The sequence below is a fragment of the Magnolia sinica genome, chromosome 8, assembly GCF_029962835.1.
Source record: "Magnolia sinica isolate HGM2019 chromosome 8, MsV1, whole genome shotgun sequence".
NCBI classification, from domain to species: Eukaryota; Viridiplantae; Streptophyta; class Magnoliopsida; order Magnoliales; family Magnoliaceae; genus Magnolia; species Magnolia sinica.
In genome coordinates this window covers 4159306-4181189 of record NC_080580.1, presented here as the reverse complement: position 1 = coordinate 4181189, position 21884 = coordinate 4159306, and the positions used below count along the sequence as shown (strand labels likewise).

The 21884-nt window shown below is 37.2% G+C and overlaps 1 protein-coding gene across 3 annotated transcripts; it reads right to left on the bottom strand.

Moving 5' to 3' along the window:
- Nucleotides 1-2360: 2360 nt before the first annotated feature.
- On the bottom strand, nucleotides 2361-9604 carry LOC131252637 (protein NRT1/ PTR FAMILY 8.1-like). Of its 3 annotated transcripts, none has more exons than XM_058253285.1 (5): nucleotides 9450-9604; nucleotides 6525-6701; nucleotides 6218-6435; nucleotides 4695-5245; nucleotides 2361-3400 (listed from the first exon to the last, which is right to left on the bottom strand). In XM_058253285.1, the coding sequence occupies exons 2-5, from the start codon at nucleotides 6631-6633 to the stop codon at nucleotides 2566-2568; spliced, it is 1713 nt and encodes a 570-aa protein (XP_058109268.1). In that variant the 5' UTR covers nucleotides 6634-6701; nucleotides 9450-9604; the 3' UTR covers nucleotides 2361-2565. The 3 variants fall into 3 exon arrangements, with proteins under 3 accessions (XP_058109268.1, XP_058109270.1, XP_058109269.1); XM_058253287.1 differs by having other exon boundaries at nucleotides 6525-6662; XM_058253286.1 differs by having other exon boundaries at nucleotides 6525-6708; nucleotides 9442-9580.
- Between the last annotated feature and the right edge of the window lie 12280 nt (nucleotides 9605-21884).

Genomic DNA, 21884 nt, shown 5'->3' with positions numbered 1-21884 from the left:
AAGAATCTATAAATGCTAAAGCAGATGAATCTAGACAACAACCAAGATTGCAATTCAGATCCTAATTCGCCTGATACCAAACCCCAATATCAGGTCCTCATGATTGATTAAAACCCACTTCTCATTTTAATTGTGAGAAACAACAGCTGAGAATTGACTAACTTTCAAGCACAACTTGAATCCATGCATTTCTTCATTTGGGCAGCTGTTCAAGATCATGATTGAATAGACTATAGATCCTGATTTCAATCTCCAAATCTTTTCATGGGCTGCGTTATATCAGCAATCAGATGAAGAAAATGCAATCCATCAGTGAATAGAAACAATCCCTCCTTCAAATTCCAAGATAAGATAATTTTCCTTTGAATTTGAAATCTGGAAATAGCCGTTGAAGCTGCTTATTCTCAGATTTCCTTCTCTTAGTTTTTTGGTGGCTGAGAAAACAGTTGTTTCGGTTTTCGTTGTTTCAATGCTTCCCGCCTTTTCTTTCCTCTTCAACTGCTAGGAGACAAAAGAAGAAAAGGACAAAAGAGGAGTTAGGTTTCTTCGGAGAGGTTCGGTAATTCCCTACTGGTAAGGGAGCACTGCCCGTTCACAAGCGAGCACACGTGCCAATATTGGAAACGTGTATGAGATCTGAGCTTTCCATCAGGTGGGGTACACTCTTTAGATTTTCCAGCCTGTAAATCAGTCTATTTCATAAATCAGGTGATCTACAGCGTTCAAAACAAATGTACGGCCATAAATGATTGTTTTAACCTATCACTTCATTTATAATTTGTGACCCACCTGAGAAAATGGCCTGATTTTTTAGGCATAAGATCAAAGCATTGTCTCACCAGAAGAAAGCTCATATCTGGCACGTGTATACCATACACGTGTGCCTGCGTGAGTATGGATGGGGATACACATGCACGTGGAATTAGCGCACCTCTTTACATTTTCCTGACAATTGTGATTGTTGCCCACCATTTTAAGTTGTGGTTGGCATAAGTGCAAGGAAATCCATACCATCCAAATAATCTAACGAATCTTGGATAAATCACATCTTGAAATTCATACTGGTGGACAATCTTAACCGTCTGATTTCCACTCGATGAATTTGGACCACTGACCCTTTTGATATTTAACCTTCTATTTTATAACTAGCAGTTGGATGGGTTGTCTATGAACGATTAATAAACTCAACTGACAATGGGTCAGTGATTTGGATGGTCTGGATTGACGTGAATGTTTTCAACTTGTAAGGTGGATAAGTCACCACTACTTAAAATAAGGTAGTCAACTCTCACCCAAGTCTTCGTGTTTCCATAAGAAGAACTTATGCAGTCTGGCAGCGTATGATGGATGGTACACAGTCAAAGTGTCCACGAATCAAGGGCTAGGATTGTTCACCCAATCTGATTTTGGGATTTTGACCAGAGACAATGGGCTCCACAATATAATCAGTTTAAGTTGAGTTAGTGCATGATACTCATAGTATAGTTTCTGAGGGCTTGTCTATGAACCTAATCTGCCAGAGTATCAAATAACTTCCCTGCAGACAGATATCTAACATCAGGCTGATGAAGATTGTGTAGCTCTATGGGGCCCACATCCGTAAATGAACGACTGATCAGGACCGTCGCTCTTATTGGAACTACTATGGATGGGTCATAATACATAACATATGTTGAATAGAGTATTCTAGCAATTGATTTTTACAGATGAGTTTGGACTGTTTAAGATGAATATTTTAACGGTTACATTCAAATCTGCAAATCAAGGATCATAATCATCATTTCAGCATGATATTGGATGGAATGGCATTTTAACATGGACGGTTACAATCATCTGACCATCTCTCTATTTGCTTGACCAATGCAAAAAGTATACATGGCATCGACAATCTGAACCGTTCATCCAGTGGGCCGCATGTGGATGGACCAGCTACACAATGCTACCCTTTAATCCGCAGGATTTTTAGCATTGTACATGGAATGTTGGCCACACACTTCTCAAAGAACTTTAGCTGTTGGCCACCAATAGCATTGTTTAAGATCATAGGATGCGTGAGATTTTCCTTTGATCTAGACCATCAATCTGATGCACACCATTAGCGGCAGGCCCACCCCCAAAACCTCCAAGATTGTATGATCTCAACCCTTCTGTCCATGGCCTTACAAATATAGGTTGAAGAATGAAATAAAGCCAAGGTCCATATTCAACAACAGAGGCTGAATTTTGATTTTGTACAGTTTGGGAATGCTTTCGTGGCATCCTTCCATTGACGGTGGGACACATTAGATCAATGGTCTGGACAACTTGCTGCTGATCAGGACCCCACAATTCCTGTTTTCTCATATCTGGGCCACTCCTCATGAGAACATTCTCTTCTTTCCATACAACCCAAATGAGTCATATTGTAGATATTCAAATGCATTTTCCCTCCATTTTTACAACTTGTATCACAAATTTCAAAAGTTCACATAGCAATCCACTAAAGAAGAAGAAGAAGAACATACAAGCACTTGTAAATCATGCATGGGTGGGCACAACCAGGCCCACCCAATCGATGAATTGGCATCATCCACGAACGGCCCCCACTGGCTTCTTGTATGTGTACCACCTCGCGATCCATAGATACACTACAAAATTCAAAAGGCTGAGAATTGCGAGGAGCCAATAGAAGTAATCGAGGTGGCCACGGTTCAGATTATCCGGTATCCACCCGAGTTTTCCGTGCTTTGTAGTAACGTGAGTGACGATTGTGACGAGCAGTGTGCTCAGATAATTCCCGAGTGCGACAGTAGTGAGTGAGAGCGCGGTGCACAAGCTCCGCATTGCATCTGGTGCTTGATCATAGAAGAATTCCAATTGCCCAATGAATGTGAAGACCTCGGCGGCCCCCACAATAAAGTACTGTGGAATCTGCCAGAAGATTGATATGGGGAGCTGCTCAAGGTCGTAGTAGTTGTGCCTCTTCACCATGCTGAGCCTCACGAGCTCTAGGATCCCAGCAGCCACCATAGAGAAGATTGAAATGACAAGCCCTATCCCCATCCGTTGGAGCTGGGTGAAGCCGCGATGATGGCCAGTGTAGGCTCGGGCCATCGGCACAATGATCTGGTCATATATAGGGACCCAGAAGATGACGGCGATGGTGTCGAAGATGGATAGGGACGCCGAAGGAATCTTGAACTTGGGTCCCATATGGGGGTCCATGGTGTTGCCTTGCAATACGAACATGGTGCTCATCTGACTGTAGACGGTTGCGAACATGATGCCAGTGGCCCATATTGGGAGCAGCCGCACGATGGACTTGAGCTCCTCGACTTGGGTCACAGTGCAAAGCCTCCAAGGATTGATGTTGCCTTTGGTATCTTCCGCCCCCATCACCACTGCCGCCTTGTCGAAGAACCTGCATCCATCATTGATGTTTAGCTAAAATAGGCCACAGAAATCATTTAAGTGTTGTTAGAGTGGAGGAAGTGTCCTGTTTGTTACAATTAACACTGACAATCCAATTCAAATTCAGCAAGGAAACAATTTCCGATTCAATTTGGATACAATTCAATCCAAAAATGATAATTGGGATGAACAAGCAGATTTGGGATTGTGCTATTGTATTCAAAGGCTAACACCTACAATACAATTCAAATCCCACCAGGAAACGGTTCCTAATTCAATGTGGATACTATTCAAATCGTATAATTCAGTCAGAGGATCGAATGTGTATGATCATCGGGTTGAACAAGGAATCTAGGGATTCCTGTCCTGAAATTCAGCTTACAAATCAAAGGGAGAACAATGCATGCTTTATCATTGATGTTCTCTTCAATATCAATCACCTAATGTTTTTGCATCTATTTCATTGAGATTGAAAAGATTGGTATTGGAGCATGCATCAGCCGTCTCCAGAATTGATACCCATCTGTACATATGGGCTGTGCCTGTGTGAATTTTGACCAATTTAGTCTCGTATCAGCGACGCAAAATGAAAATAAAGCACCATATCAGTTTCTCAAGAATACTGATATACCCCGTGCATTCACATAGAGATATGCACCAATGCACACATATGATCAGTCCATGAGTAGCAAGTGGGTCAATTCATGGTGCGAAAGTTCAATTAGATGACATTCCACAAATGAATAAAAGAAACCGATCTTTGCTAGTGCCCAAATGCATTGTTACATTTGATGGTAGATGCCAATCTGCCAATCTTTATATGTTACGAGGTTGTAATGGCCGTAATGAAAAAAATGACCGGTAATTGCCATTATGGCATCCGTAACGGCCCATTATGCCCCTTGTAAAGGCCATAACGACCCTGTAACGGTCTGTTATGGGACAGATATAGGTTTTTCGGTTTTTTTTTTTTTTTTCTATATATAAAAAAAAAGAGATCTAACGGCCGTTACAGCCCATATTGTAAAGGTAATGGTGGCGGCTGTTGCAGCTACCGTTACTAATGCGGAATAACTTGGCTCCCACATGCAGTAAACTTACCAAAAAAATCCAGGCCGATCAATTCACCATGTGGGCCGCACATGCACAGAAGCAACGGACTATCTACATCTGGCAGATGCAATTAGCCTGACTGCTAAGTCATATACAATGGGGTGCACTCGATGCATGGCTCAGACGTTCCATACATGTATGCAGAGGTGAATGTGGGCTTAGCAGAAACTGAATTTGTAGCACATACTCACTTGAACTGTGTTGTATGGTCGAGCTTACGGCTTCCTCGGATAACAGACTCCTCATCTGCATTCTCATACAGGAGAGACTCGTCAGCTGGCACTTTCACATGAAGTTTCCTGAATGACGCCACGATCACCTGGAAAATCCTCGTCAGGGGGCTGCCACCAGGTTTCTGGAGCCGGTAGAGGCGGGTCCCAGAGAAAAAACTCACAACAGCGATCGCCATCGCCACTGCCGGAATGCCAAACCCCCATCCCCACCCCACATTCATCTGTATCCAGACTAGTACAGAAGAGGCGAGGAGAGCACCGATGTTAATTGAGAGATAGAACCAATTGAAGAAAGAGCTCTTCCTTTTTTTCTCGGACTCATCAGTTTCATCAAACTGATCAGCCCCAAACGACGATACACAGGGCTTGATTCCGCCAGTCCCAAGTGCAATGAGGTAAAGCGCAACGTAGAATGTTGAGGTTTGTCCCTTTGTTGGGTGACAAACACCAGCATTGCAGGATGGCTTCAGACCATGTACCGATGCCGACACTGTTAACAATGTCATCCCCTGCAGTATTACAATTGAAAATCATCAATGTTTTATAGAGTTGAATGTAAAGTCTTCATAGTTTTGTGAAAACCGCAAAGCAGCTCAGAATCAATGACAGTTTTACATTTGTACCTTAACGGTACAGAATCAATGAATAATACAATCCTTGATTTGAGGATGTGCGTAGTAATTCTCAAATCCTAAGTTCTTACAAGTGGGACCCACAATTCGGGTATATAGACTGGTGATCTGAGGGACCCTACTAAAGAAATTGATGCAGGACAATTAACCACTTGCTCTAAAAGCTCGAAATGATAGAGCATGGCGAATCAATCCCTTTCTCTCATAGCCTAGGCCCCACATCCCATGGGTTAGGACGTCGGCTGAACCCCCTCGTGGGCCCCACTTCACATGGGTTCCGCTTCACATGAGCCACCTGCTTCACGTAGGTGGGGCCTGCCTCACATGAGCCACTTGCCTACCCTGAGTGTGCCCCTGCATCTCACAGGTCACCCCACTCAAGCCCGGTGTGAAAATGCCCCTGCATTAGAAATGAATTTCCATTTCCAGTCTTTAACCATGGAAATGGATTTCTGCGTATTGTGTTTGGGTGCGCGAATAAGCTTGTCAATGGAAATTGCTGTTTTGCATTAGACAACATTATTCAAATTTTAGGAAAAGCTTGTTCGAATCAACAAGCTTTTCCAAGAATAATAACACAACCAAATGCCTTTTAGATCACTTGGAAATGAAAATGCATTTCTTGAGTTTTCCAAGCATCCAAATAAGCCCGAAGAAGAAAATAAACACAACAACAGTACACTTGAAGATTCTTGGGCATGGTATATTAATCGCAGGGCCCATCAGATCAACAGTCTGGATTACCAAACCATTGGCTGCACTTGGACGACGCACGCACGCATGCGTGCGCGTGCGTGCGCGTGCGCACACACACACACACACCAGACAAGAGTTCATGGCAGATCTTACAAAAACATAGATGACTGAGAAAGAGGCGATTGTCCAATATCTTCCTAAATAGGCATCAGCTAGGAAGGCTCCGAACAATGGCATGATGTAACATGTCCCCGACCAGTTTGTTACATTGTTTGCGGCCGTAGCATTGCCCTGGTTGAGACGAAGCTTCAGATAGTTCACCAGATTGGTGCCCATCCCATAGTATGCCAATCTCTCACAGCATTCATTTCCTGTGATGATGCGTAACAAGATCAGATCCGCAACGGAGAATGAGAGAAGGACATTGTTACAGCACAAATAAAACCATATGGCAACATACCAAGTATGTAGGGGCAAGCCTTCCAATTTCCTGTTTCCTTCTTGACAGCGGGCTTGCTATGAACATCAACCGTCCCATCTTTCGTGTAGATATCATCCTCTTGTGCCATGGCTTTAATTCAATAGTGGTATGTGTGTTCTGATCAATATATTTCGTTGGTTATTTTGCTTGCAAAGTCTGCATTGTGAATATGTGTATACATCGTAAGGGATTTGGAAGATGAAAAAACTAAAATCGACACATACATGCCCATTTGATATGAAAGAAAACATGGAAATGAGCTAAATCAACAATCACAACCATATGGTTGGGGCCAGGTTTGCATGGGCATAGAATATGAGGTGGATGTGTGGCGTGCAATTCAAAAATGAGAAATTCAAGATAAGTAGACTTGTGTACATGGTGTGCTGTAACAGCTGTTATAGGGCTGTAAAGGTCATTACATAAAGGCAACAGTGGCAGCCATTATACATTATGGGGTCATGACGGCTGTGACGGCCGTTATGTGGACCATAACGGCTCATTACTCCCCCTATAAAGGCCGTAACAGCTCCATAACGGTCCATTACAGGACAGATAAAATTTTCAGGGTTTTTTCTCAAAAAAAGAAAAAAGATAAAAGAAGAGATCATGACAGCTGTTACGGCCCCCTATCATAAAGGTAACAGTGGTGGCTGTTATGGACATGGAATAGCTTATATGTCCAAGACAATGGACAGATTGATGTGTTTTCTCAGCACAAATTGCATCAAAGTTTCAGTTAGAATGCTGATATTTTCAGAGTTTTCTTGTCAAGCTATAACACCACTGCCCATGGTTCTGAATGTTGTGTACTACCCATACATGTGATGGTATCCGATGTGACTAGATGACTTATCTAAAGCATCAAGGAGGGCATGCGATGATCAAAAGAACATTAAGGGCCCGTCTCATTGCACCAAATATCATGAACTTTCATGATCAATCAAACTTGTGCAAATTTCATGAAATTTGGTGCAACCAAACACACCCTAAAGCATCCAGCCAAATACAATATGTCCACAAATACATATCAAATTTCAAGTTGCAAAACATCTCGTAATTTGAAAGGGGTCGTGGCTCAAATGTTCATACTAGCAAGATCAAAGTTTCATGCATTCCTAGAGAAAAAAAAAAATCAGTGGCAGATCTTACGATAAGGAATGGATTTCCTACATTCACCACAAAGGAATCAAAGAAGATCCATCTAGAGATAGGTAACTGAATCATACTACAAAAACATGCTTTGAGCTGACTGTATCAATGTGTTATCTGGTGATAGAAAACATGTTATTAGGAACTTGAAAACTATATCAGTGCGTTTTCTGGTGATAGAAAACAAATGAAAACAGCCAACGAAATTGCTTATAAGTACTGTTTAATAGAGAAGCTCCAAGATGTGATCAGGAACTTGGAACTACCATCTAATTGAAAAATAAAAAATAAAAACAAGTTTCAACATCCATCAGTATCTAGTCCAGCTCCATGGCTCCATCTAGACAGACTGTTTCAACACTGAGATCATGGGATCAAGTGCCCATGTGGTGTTCGTGGGTGTGCGTAAAAAAAAATACTGAAAGCAAAGTGTAACGATTTTTTTCTATGAGTGATATAACTCAAACCAGTCCAAAAAAATCTCAGTATAATTGAGTTTAATTGGATGAAAATCTATATTCCAACATCAAAACAATTTAAAGAAAGCAAAGGAAAATACTTATACCATAGAGTCAACAAAGTAATCATAGAAGACCCAAAAGTGGGTGAATTGTTTCCCACCTTTTATTTTTTATTTTCTATTGTACTATACAAGTGCTATAAGCTAGATAAAATAAAGATTCCAACACCAAATAAACAAAACTGAAAAAAGAAGAAGAGAAAAACCCACATCACAAAATCCATAAATTCCCTAAATAAACCGAAAAACAACAGAGTAAAGTCCAACAATCTTCGTTATCGACAACTGTTTAGGAATACGACTCAATTGGAGACTGAAGCCGATACAATTCCATTTCAGTTGTTTTGCTCTGTTTCAATCCTGTTTTGGTTTGGTGACTCCTTTTGTTGCCTACTGAAATCAAGACACTCAGCTGAGTTGACTCGATTATTTATTATATGAAATCAACACTATCACACCCAAACTAAGCCGCCGACAACAACAAAAAATAAAAATAAAAAAATACAAAAGATTACACTGAGACCACTGAGTCCGCAGCTTAATCAAAAACCATAAACCAAGCGAATAAAACATACCAATACCCCCTACAAGAAATATTACAGAAAAAAATATGAAATTCCCAAGCCGTTTTCCACAAGATAAAACAAACGTTTGAACACTAAAATAGAAACAGGAAAGAAAATCAAAAGAAGGAAATAAAACAGAGAAATACCCATATCTCAGAATCAACAAACTCTCATCAAAAGAAACTGAAAACCAAACGAATCAAGCAGAATGATTCCTCTCCAGTTGACACAAGACAAACCCATCTAAGGATTTCACAATCCAATCCATCTTTCAATTTCCAACAGATAAAATCATGTCATAAAATCCACAATTTCATCATCAATGGAAATTAAAAACAAGCGAATGAAGCCCGCCAATTACTCAAAAAAAAAATAAATAAAATAAAATCTCAAAGCAACTCATATCAATCTAAAAATCGAAGTCCCAGCAACATAATCAAATAGAGGAGGAAAAAAGACCACCCCACATACTCTACAAATTCATCAAAGAAACGAAAAAAGGAAGCAAATCAAGGGCAGGGATTCCTTCTACAAATGATATAAGCAAAACCCATCAAAGCAATTCTCATTGCAATCCACTTTCTATCAGATAAGATCAAAATCCAACTTCAAAAAAGAAAATAGGGAGAGAAAAAAAAAGAAAAAGAAAAAAAAGGAGAGAAATACCCATCTCATATAATTCATAAATTCCTTGAACAAGTGATGTAATCAAACCCATCAAAGTAGAATCGATTCTAGATTATAATAAATCAAGATCCAACATCCAAACATTAATTAAAAATTGAAAAAAAAAGAGAAAAGGAATCTGGATATGATTTTGACTAAACCTTTGGCACTGAGTTAGAGGGAGAGCGTGTGCGGAAAATGTATCGAAGTATCAAGTACTCTGGTTTGATAAACCCACACGCGTGTAGGAGGCTATTCATGTACACGCCATTATATGTTACAGCTTAGCATATAATAATAAGATCTAATCCGTTCATCGAGTGGGTCCCACCATTTATATTACTTATAAATAAACATACCCTGGATTAATTCTCTGTGATACACAATTTAGAAAAAAAAGACCCTCCATTCATCTTGTAAATTGTGGCTTGCTATTTTATCATATCGGACGTAAATTTTTTTTTTTATAATCATCATAAAAATGTGGCCCACCTTACTGGACGGATTGGATATCATGATTTTTTTCTAAGATGGTATATGTGGTAGCGTGTAGATGAGATGCTACAAATGCGTGTGGCCTTACTAAAGATATTGCATTTCCATCCCTTTGGGAAGTGGAGAAATATCCAATACAGTGGTTGTATCTAAAAGTACTGGTGCATCCATTTTTTCCCACTAAATCATCACACATATTTCTTATCCATTCCGTGAAAAAATTGGAAAAGTTATTAATAATAATATATAAAAATAATCATCCCTATTCAATCATTGGGTGGACCACACTAATGCACTAATCTTTCGAGCGATGTTCATTGATCTAGAAATTTTGTTCCGATTGATAAGAATCGGCCTGGATTTTATGTGGTCCACCTTTTGAACGTATTAGATATTAGATATTCATGATATTTTGGCGGGAAAAATTGGATGTATTAGAACTTCTGATGCAGCCGCTGTATCTTATCATCAATCCACAAGGAAGAGAGAAAAGTATGGAATGTGGAAAGAGGATGTCAGCGTGGTACGCGGGTTTTTATTTGGAATGGCCATGGCTCATTAATCCAGACCGTTAATTTATTGAATCCAATTATGAAATGAGAATATTTTAAGAATATTTATATTTAAAGTTCCTGTCTGCTAATATTGGAGCCTTTTCTATTAAAAATGGACCGTTGATGTATTTCTCTCGTTACTATTTAGTTTTAGGAAAAATAAATAAATTTTTAGATTTCTCTATGGACAACGTTTTCACTTGGTGTCATGCGTATCGTTGAAAGAAACAAACCAACGGTTTGGATTGTCGAAAAATGGTCCCGAGTTGTAAGTACTGAAACCCTGAGTAATAATGAAATGGCTCCGGCCGAGTATTCGAATAAGCAAGGAAAGATAAGTTTTCGGATTTTGTACGTGGAATTTCTTGACTGTTGACTTCGAAGTGATGGAACGAGAAAAACCAGGGCAATGCCGACGCGTATTCGGTGGATCTGGAAAACCACCTAGGTCTGTGGGGCCCACCTTGATGTATTTTTTTTTATATCCACGCCGTCCATACGTTTTTAAATATAATTTTATTGTTTCATCTAGAAAATTACGCAGCTACAAATCTCTAGTGGAACACACCAAAGGAAACAGTTCCTACTGAACTCTCACCGTTAAAATCTTCTTAAGGGTCACAAAATTTTTGGATTAAAATTCTATGTTTTTCCATCCACGTGTCCGTGACCTTATCAATAGTTTGGATGGAAAATAAAAATTACAGTGAGTCCTAGAAACTTTGTAATGGTGGACGTCCAATCACCACTATTTCCTGTGGTATTGTCCACATGAGATTTAGATCAACTTAATTTTTGATCTCACCCTCTAACATTATCTTTTAAAACGGATGGACGGTACAGATTTAAAATAAATATATAAAGGTAGCCTCACCACAATCATGGATTCACTGAAGTAGGTGGTTTCCGGATCCACTGAATCATCGTCCGGACATGCCGCATGCGTGACCGCCGCTTGTTACTCGCGTGTACACACTTAGCTTAGAGAAAAACTTAGATTCACTGGCGGAGTTGGATGGTTCATACGCATGCATTGACGAATTGTGTATGTGGCATGCATGTAATTAAATCCGAATCGTGGTAAAAAATCTAGATGGACCATAAAACACCATTGGATGGTTAAAAGGATATGTAGTAACAAGTAAGTTTGGATTTGGGATAAATCTGATTAACTGTGATTATTATTCTTCAGGCAGAATCCACTTGCATAAGAAGAGTGGACAGTTAAAAGAATTTATCAATTGTCTTTAATTCATGAACACGTATGGCCTACTTGACGAACGGCCCTGATCTGACACAAGTGTGCCACGATTGCTGGTTGGCATGCACCCGATCTTCTGGCGTGAAGGCGAACCTTGCCAAGGATACTTGTACGCGTAGAGTTTGAATCTTACTAGCTGGAATGGTTGCCTGTAATAACCCAAATTTGTGTAGTAATTTATACACGCTTGTACTCACACAAAACTACTATACATGGAATGTAGTAAACATCTAAACAACAACTGATTATAAAGAGTATCTTCATTAGCCCTTTTGGTGGGTGTGCTTGAATTTCGGGGACGAAATTCTTGTAAGAGTGGTAGAATGTAATGACCCAGAATTTTGGTACACGTGCGTACACATACATGTATGTATAATTGCCTTCATTGGAGTATACACACATAGACCCATGCATACATCCACGCACCCATGCACATATGCATCTATCGGCTCATATAAATTGTGACCGTTGATGTGTGATCGTTTTGCTTAGTGTGATCTATTAATTAATGTCATTAATGATTACATGATTTTGGTAAAATATATTTAAGTTTATTTATAATGCACTCTCTCAATTCATATACTGAAGACCACGTATTTAAATATTAACTAATCCAAATCTAGCCAACATCAACTATTGACTGTGCACTGAGATTAATCTGATCTTAACCACTAGATTGTTGTTAAAAAATAAAATAAAAATCGAGAACAACCCATTTTTTTTGTGGGAACCAACCCCACCGTCCGTTTGTGTATGGCCCACCTGAGTTTCAGATCAGCCTCATTTTTTTCCTTTATATCTTCTCTTGGCCAGGCCGAGATGATGGACGGATTATATTTAAATTATTGTTAGTGGGACCCACTATATTTTAAAAAATAATAAAAAAATAAAAAAATGAAAGTTACATCTTCCGCACGACTAAACCACCTTCTCCACTTTCCTTCCGTTTTGTACGGTAATGGCCGCCGAACCTCCCACTAAATGAAACCGTTCCATGATTCTCACTCCTCTATTCCATTACGCATCCTTTTATAAAAAAAAAGAGAGAGAGAGAAAGAATTGAAAGAATCAATCAAAAAAAAAAATTAGACTGGGAGAGAGAGAGAGCGCTGTAAATCAAGAGAGAGAGAGATTAAAGCGAGGCCGGATCGTCAGACTTTAAGGTAGGTGATCTTAACCTGAAATTTACCATTTTCAATTTTATTATATCTATTTAATCCAAATTTTCGTATAAATATTATTGTTAGTTAATTTAATTTTATTTTTTTTGTAGGGAATCTACGCATTTAGGAATTTCTATTTTATTCTATTTTAAATATTTAATACTGAAATAATTTATACATAAATAAAATAAAATAAAATAAATTTATAGAATAAAATAAATAGTTTATTTAAGATTAATTTATTAATTCTTAAATGTTTTGTTAAGAAAAAAAATAATAAAAATTTTAATTAAATTTCAAATAAATTATAATATCCTACAATATTTTACAGTACAAATAGAATATATAATTAATTATTTAAAGTATTGATGATTCATTATGCAGAATTGTGAATATAAGTGATGTAAGATTGATAAGTATATATAAGCAAATATGATTATGAAAATAAAAATAAAAATATATAATAATAATAATAACAAATTATAAATTGTATAATTGTAATATGTAATCAGTATTAATATGACATATAATAAGATATATAATAAAATAAAATAAAATAAAATAAAAAGGTTTATAAGATTATTAAGGTATAGTAAAATATAAATATTATGTTTCATAATAATATAGTAGTAATACAATATAATTGTATGTTAAAAAAAATAATGAAAAAATATATAACATAATTAAAGTAAACATGTGTAAGATAATATTATATTACATAATTAATACATAAGTATTTAATATTATTTATAAGATTATGTTATAAGTAACAAAATAGAAAAGTTTTATTTGATAATATATAAAAGTTGTAATAAATATAATTTATTATTTTTAAAAAAAAATTATGTAAATGATGATATTAACAATTTAACATAAAAGTAATAAATAATTATATTAAATGTATCAAACAAAAGTAAATTTATTAATTTAGATAGTCAATTATAAAACAAGGTTAATTATACTGAAATAATGTTGTAACAAATAATTTATATAATAATAATAGTATCCAAAGTCCAAACTAATATCTTCCTTAACTTTATTCAATTTATATTTAAAAATAAATAATAATAAAATTCTGAATTTAGATTTAAATAGTTAGATAAAAATAATAATAATAATAAATTTTAAATTATTAAATAATAATTTAATTACATTATTAATGTTATATTATATAAATCAGTGTGATAATTTTTGTTCTGTAAAAATTAAAATCCAAATTTTAATTCTAAAATTTGAAGAGTTAATTAAATTAAATTTAAATGAACTTAAGTTTAAAATTTTTTTTTAAATTTTGGAATTGAAACTAAATTGATTAGATTTCTATATTTTGGAATTTTAGTGATTAATGTATATTTAAAACTTTATTAAATTAAAATTTTAATAAAGTATAATATTAGATTTTTAACTTAAAAAAAAAAAAAAAAAATCTTTTCCTTGTAGTTCAAAATTTTTATTTAAATTAAAATTTAAATAATTTATCGATTAAACCTAAATATACATTCATAATGAATTATCAAAGAGAAATTAAAATTTGTTATAAAATAATCAAGTTATTTCAATGTGTATGTGTGTGTATTTGTTACGTTTATGTGATAAATAAAATAAAAATTTTACTTTGAGAATTTAGTGAATAAAAATAATAAATATTTTTATGATAATATTTAACATTATTTAAGTGAAAAAAATTAATTTAATTAAAGTTAAAATTTAAATAAAATTTATTGTACATTACAAACCATTCATTAAATAGACCACTTAGGTGTTATTTTCTTTTGGTAGATGGTGTCCTGAAACTCAACTTCTCACGCATCCAGCGAGTGTAGATAGCAAGTTAATGCTATGTGCTGTGTCAGTGGGAGAAACTCGTTGAGAGCGTAAGCATGGGTCAGGTCTAGCATGCGACGCTAAGTAGGTCGTGGGCGTATGGTTTAGTCCAGAAATTGACGGTCCAAATATCAGGTGGGTGATTCTCCTCCATTTATGAACTTTCTGATTTTATATATTTTAGAATATTTATTTATTTGACATAATGACTTTAAATTAATATTGTCAAATTCCTTTATACATAATATCTACTTTTTCTAAATATTAGCATTTACTGAATCTGATTAACTTGTAGAGTTAGATTTTAATCTAACTTTTATTTCTGAAATTTAATGTTGAGATTTAGACTTTAAATTTGTGTTAAAGTAATTGACTTAAATTAATTGGTTTAAAATAATATTAATTAATTTGATTTTAGCTTGATGTTTCAGTAAATTTTAGGAATTGAATTTTTACGGCATCGAATTTCTGTACATTTGTATAGAACTTGCATTGTTGTATCGAGATTTAAATAATTAAATTATTTCGCTACTGATTTTGAAATAATTCATGACATGCATTCATCTCTACTGATTACGAAATTATGGAAAAAGAAAGAAAAATGAAGAAATAATTGTGGTATCAGCAAGTAGGGCAATCGTGTCCCTTGGGTGAGAAACCCTAAAGCTAGCAAGTAGGGCAATCGTGTCCCTTGGGTGAAAGACCCTAGAACCCGTTGGATCCTTCGGAGTCTCCTTTGTGTACGGCGTATGAGTACAATTGTGTGCGCGGACATACGTCAGAGGTACAACTGGAGCAGTAGTCTGACTAGCTAACGTATAAATGAGTCCCTCACCATGAGGTACTGGTGTATGGGCGTTAATGCAACGTGGTCATACACCTAGGTACGGTGTTGTAAGATGTGATGATTATTTAATTTTATTCTTGAATTCATGATAGTGTGGCATTCAGTATGTCTTTATGATTCTAACATCGCATTCATGTCATATGAAATATTTAATATTTTGATTCATGTTTTGAAATTTCAGAAAGTACTTTTATTATTTATTCGTTTGATATAAATCTAGAAATTTCATATTTGGTTGGATAAGATCCCACGAGCGGTTGTGCTCATACCCAAAATAATAGTGTTTCAGGGCATCAGAGTTTAGTCAAAGGCAAAGTGGAGTGAAGATCCAATCATAATTTATTATCTTTTATTTGTACCGATGGAAAAAAAAAATGTATAATAAGAACTTAGAAGTGAGTTTAGGCTGTAATAGTTAAAGATTGTATTTGATGAATATTGTTTATTGTAATGAGTTTTAATTAAGTGTGGTTGTGAATGTTTAAAATTGAATCATGACCTGAGATTCGGACCTGGGTCTAGTCAACTCGAGTACCGAATTTCAGGGCGTGACATTGCCAACGTGGACACATGTCGTGATTTTGCGACGTCCATCTTGTGGTCCCTACTCATATGTAACATGCTACAAAAATGGAGCTACTCAGCTCATCAAAAGCGTGGTAAGAAAAGATAATAGACGGTGCAGATTAAGATATATGATTGTGGCCCACTTGAGGAATAGACGTACCTAATTCTTTTGACCAATGGAACATACAATGGGGAACACCTAATAGACAGCCTTGATCTTGTAACGGAAAATTGAAAAATTAGGATTGACGGATAAGTATCAAAATTTTCATATGGTCATCCATCTACCGTAGGAATTTCTTTTTCTTTTTATTCTGAGAAATTTATGACTGTGGACCCCACCTTTTATCCATTGGAAATTCTTGAAACAATACAAACTTAACATACGCATTTAGACCTCCTCGTACGGACGACAAATTCCGAGACGAGAATACCCCCCTTTTCACAGAAACGGATTGGCTACTCCGCCTGCCACCCGCCAATGGCGGATCGCAGGTGGTCTGTGGGCCCCACCATGATGTATGGTTTCATCCATGCCACCCATATATTTTTCCACATCATTTTATGGTATGAGACCAAAAATGAGGTATATCCAAATCTCAAGTGTAACACATTACAGGAAACAGTGTTGAATGAGTGTCAACCATTAGAAATCCTCCCCGTCTAAGTTGGGACCCACTGTGATGTTTGTGAGAAATCCTCCCCGTCTAAGTTCATTCATAGGGTTACAAAGACCTGGATGAAGAGGAAAAACAAATTTCATAATGATCCAAAACTTCTGTAACCCCTAAAAGGGTTTCAATGGTAGACGTTGAATTCCCCACTGCATTTTACAGTGTGGTCCACTTGATGGTTAGACCTGTCTTATTTTTGGTCTCAAGCTTTAATATGAGCTCGCCAAATAGATGAACGGTTTGGATGTAATATAGACCTTATGATGGGACCCATAAAAGCAACACAGTAAATAATAATAATAATAATTACAGACTACTGTGGTACTACCGCCTGTTCGGTGGCAGTGCCGCAGCAGTCTGACAGATTTTATTTTATTTTTAACAATGAGAACTTTTTTCCCCCTACGTTTTTCTCTAATACATAATTATGTAAATATGAATACATAAATATATAAAAATATTTTTCTATCTTTTAATTCATTTCTTTGTCTATTTATTTAACAAGCATATCTCCTAAACTAGAATGACTTACTTAGGACGTATTTGGTTCAAGGGATTAAAAGGGATTGGAAGGTTTAATCCCGGGATTGGCCGGGCGTCCCAAACAGACCTGAAATAGCAATCCCGAGATATAGCAATCCCATAGATCTTGCACCAATCCACTGACGCAGTTATCATTACCTTGAAATCTGTACAATCCACTCTAATACCATCCAATCTGCCTGGCCAAACAGGCCCTTAAGGCGTGTTAGGTTGGGTGGATTAGAAGGGATTGAATGGTATTAGGGTGGATGGCATGGATTTCAAGTTAATGAAGGTGTTGTCAGTGGATTGTCTTAAGATCCATGGGATTGTTATATTGAGTCTGTTTGGCACGCCCGGCCAATTCCGAGATTAAACCTTCCCATCCCTTCCAATCCCTCGAACCAAACACATCCCAGGCAAATTTGAACGGATTAGGGTGGATTAGATGAGATTTAAAGGTAATGATAGTGTTGTCAGTGGATTGTTTTAAGATCCATGGGATTGCTATATTCCGGGATCAGATCACCTAGTCTGTTTGGCACGCCTGGCCAATCCCGGGATTTAACTTCCAATCCCTTCCAATACCGGGGCAAACTTGAAATTCAGAAGGGCAAACATGAAATTTAGCAGGGCAAACTAGAAAATCAGTGGGGCAAACTTGAAATTCAGCGGGGTAAACATGAAATTCAGCAGGGCAAACTTAAAATTCAGCGGGGCAAACTAGAAAATCGGCGGGGCAAACTTGAAATTCAGCGGGGCAAACATGAAATTCAGGGGTCAAACTAAAAAATCCGAGGGGCAAACTAGAAAATCAGCAGGGCAAACATGAAATTCAGCGGGGCAAACTAAAAAATCAGCGGGGCAAACTTGAAATTCAGTGGGGCAAACATGAAATTCAGCAGGCAAACTTAAAATTCAGCGGGGCAAACTTGAAATTCAGCGGGGCAAACTTGAAATTCAGCATGGGAAACATGAAATTCAGCAGGGCAAACATAAATTTCAGAGGGGCAAACGTGAAATTGAGCGGGGCAAAATAGAAAATCAGCCAGGTAAACATGAAATTGAGCGGGGTAAATTAGAAAATTAGCGGGGCAAATTAGAAAATTAGCGGGGCAAACATGAAATTGAGTGATGCAAACTTAACAGATAATTTCATGATGGACAACACCACATGATAATTTAAACATATCCAATGTTTAAATAGACAACACCATATGATAATTTTGAATTGAACTTCTACTGTTGATCATTTCTTAGGGGCCACGGAAGTTTTGGATCAAGCTTATAATTGAGTTTTCTATTAATCCATGTATGTATGATCTTAGGAACAAGTTTGATAACAAACAAACAACACTGTTATAGAATCTATTAAAATATCTAGTAGAATCTCGATCATTAATGAATTACTATATAATACATTGCACATTGAAGAATATCATGATTATCTCAAGTTAGAGAATGTTGGAATCATTGGCCATGCATGGCATGTTTTCATCTGGTAATGCAATGATTGGTTTAAATTAATCACATTGGGTATATACAGTTTTATAGGCATGAAGTACTATAGACAACTCAAGATAGAATTGTATTGAAGAATGCCTTTTCTCCTTGTACGTGAGAGATTGAGAAGACGTAGGTAAGTGAAAAAGTTCAACAATGGGTGGACTCTCTCCCATAGCCACTCCCCTATATAAAATGCATTCGGTTCCTAACATAGACCTCATGCTTGCCCCGCTAAATTTCTAGTTTGCCCTGCTCAATTTCATGTTTGCCCCGCAGAATTTCTAGTTTACCCCGCTCAATTTCATATTTGCCCTGCTGAATTTCAAGTTTGCCCCGCTGAATTTCAAGTTTGCCCCACCGATTTTCTAGTTTGCCCCGCTAAATTTCATGTTTGCCCCCACTGAATTTCAAGTTTGCCTTGCCGAATTTCATGTTTGCCCCGTTGATTTTCAAGTTTGCCCCGCTGATTTTCTATTTTGCCCCGTTGAATTTCAAGTTTGCCTCGTTGATTTTCTAATTTGCCCTACTGAATTTCATGTTTGCCCAACTGAATTTCAAGTTTGCCCCGCTGATTTTCTAGTTTGCCCTGCTAAATTTCATGTTAGCCCCACTAATTTTCTAGTTTGCCCCGCTTAATTTCCAGTTTGACCACAAAGTGAATGAAATGGATTTTTGACCATCGACTCGATAAAATCTTACAAAATAACTAGGTTGGTTGGCTAAATTAGCTTCTCCTACCCCAAAATCATATGTGGTACGTTAAGTAAACCATTCTAGTTAGGAGATATGCTTGTTAAATAAATAGGCAGAGAAATGAATTAAAAGATAGAAAAATATTTTTATATACTTATATATACATATTTACATAATTATGCATTAGAGAAAAATGTAAGGGGTAAAAAGTTCTCCTTGTTAAAAAAAAATAAAAAATGCCAGACTGCCGCAGCATTGCCGCCGAACCGGCGGTAGTACCACGGCAGTATGTAAATTTTTTTTTTTGGCTATTTTGTTTTTGTGGGTCCCATCATGAGGTCTGTGTTATATCCAAACCGTCCATCTATTTGGCGAGCTCATATTAAGGCTTGAGACGAAAAATAAGACATATCTAACCATCAAGTGGACCACACTGTAAAATGCAGTGGGGAGTTGAACGTCTACCATTGAAACCCTTTCAAGGTTTACTGAAGTTTTGGATCATTATGAAATTTATTTTTCTTCTTCATCCAAGTCTTTGTGACCCTATAAATGAACTTAGACAGGGAGGATTTCTCATAAACATCATAGTGGGCCCCAACTTAGACAGGGAGGATTTCTAATGGTTGACGCTCATTCAACACTGTTTCCTGTAATGTCGTACACATGAGATTTGGATATACCTCATTTTTGGTCTCATATTATAAAATGATCGGGAAAAATATATGGACGGCTTGGATGAAGAGCATACATTATGGTGGGGCCCACAGACCACCGAAGATCCGCCATCGGCGGGTGGCAGGGGGAGTAGCCAATTCGTTTCCGTGCAAAGGAGGGGTATTTTCATCCTGGAATTTGTCATCCGTACGAGGAGGTCTAAGTGCGTATGTTAACTTTGTATTGTTTCAAGAATATCTAGTGGATAAAAGGTGGGGTCCACAGTCGTAAATTTCTCATATATAAAGGTAGCCCCCACCACAGTCATGGATTCACTGAAGTAGGGGAACGGATTGGCTACTCCCCCTGCAGTGCTCTGTGGGCCCCACCATGATGTATATGCTTCATCCATTCCGTTCATTCAGTTTTACGGATCATTTAAGGGCTTGAAACAAAAAACGATAAGAATATAAATCTCAGGTGGACCACACCATACGACAACAATAGTGATTGGATATCCACCATTAAAATCCTCCTAAGGCCCACTGTACTGTTTATTTGACATCCAATATGTTGATTAGATCATACAGAACCAGATCAAGTGAAAAAACAAAGATTAGATTGATCCAAAACTTTTATGGCCCCAAAAAGTATTGAATGGTCGAAATTCATTCAACACTGTTTCCTGCAATGTGGTCCACTTGAGATTGGAATATACCTCAATTTTTTCACTTATGTAATAAAATGATCTAGAAAAATAGATGGACGGCATGGATGAAACACATACATAATGGTGGGGCCCACAGAGCACCGACCACCAGCCATTGGCTGATGGCAGGGGAGTGGCCAATCCGTTTCCCTGAAGTAGGTGGTTTCCGGATCCACTGAATCAGCATCCGGACATGCCGCATGCGTGCCCGCCGCTTGTTACTCGCGTGTACACACTTGGCTTAGAGAAAAACTTAGATACACTGGCGGGGTTGGATGGTTCATACGCATGTATTGACGAATTGTGTATGTGGCATGCGTGTAATTAAATCCGAATCGTGGTAAAAAAAATCTAGATGGGCCATAAAACACCAGTGGATGGTTAAAAGGATATGTAGTAACAAGTACGTTTGGATTTGGGATAAATCTGATTAACTGTGATTATTATTCTTCAGGCAGAATCCACTTGCATAAGAAGAGTGGACAGTTAAAAGAAATTATCAATTGTCTTTAATTCATGAACACGTATGGCCTACTTGACGAACGGCCCTGATCTAACACAAGTGTAACACGATTGTGGCCCACTTGAGGAATAGACGTACCTAATTCTTTTGGCCAATGGAAAATACAATGGGGAGCACCTAATAGACGGCCTTGATCTTATAATGGAAAATTGAAAAATTGGGATTGACTGATAAGTAACAAATTTTTTATATGGTCATCCATCCACCGTAGGAATTTCTCTTACTTTTTATTCCCAAAATGCCCCTCACCAAGAACCAAGGGAAACAAACTTCGCCCATACAAGTGTTGTAACAACCCATGTTTTTGTGGGAACTAACTCCACCGTCCGCTTGCGTGTGGGCCACCTGAGTATTGGATCAGCCTCATTTTTTGCCTTATATCTTCTCTTGGCCAGACCAAGATGATGAACAGAGTAGATTTATGTCATTGTTAGTAGGAC

Excerpts from the sequence above, each read along its gene's own strand:
- LOC131252637 (XM_058253285.1), bottom strand. The coding sequence starts at position 6,633 with ATGGCACAAGAGGATGATATCTACACGAAAGATGGGACGGTTGATGTT. Across the intron at positions 5,246-6,217 it reads TCTCAGTCATCTATGTTTTT|GGGATGACATTGTTAACAGT; the intron begins GTAAGATCTGCC and ends GTAATACTGCAG. Across the intron at positions 3,401-4,694 it reads GACCATACAACACAGTTCAA|GTTCTTCGACAAGGCGGCAG; the intron begins GTGAGTATGTGC and ends TGATGGATGCAG.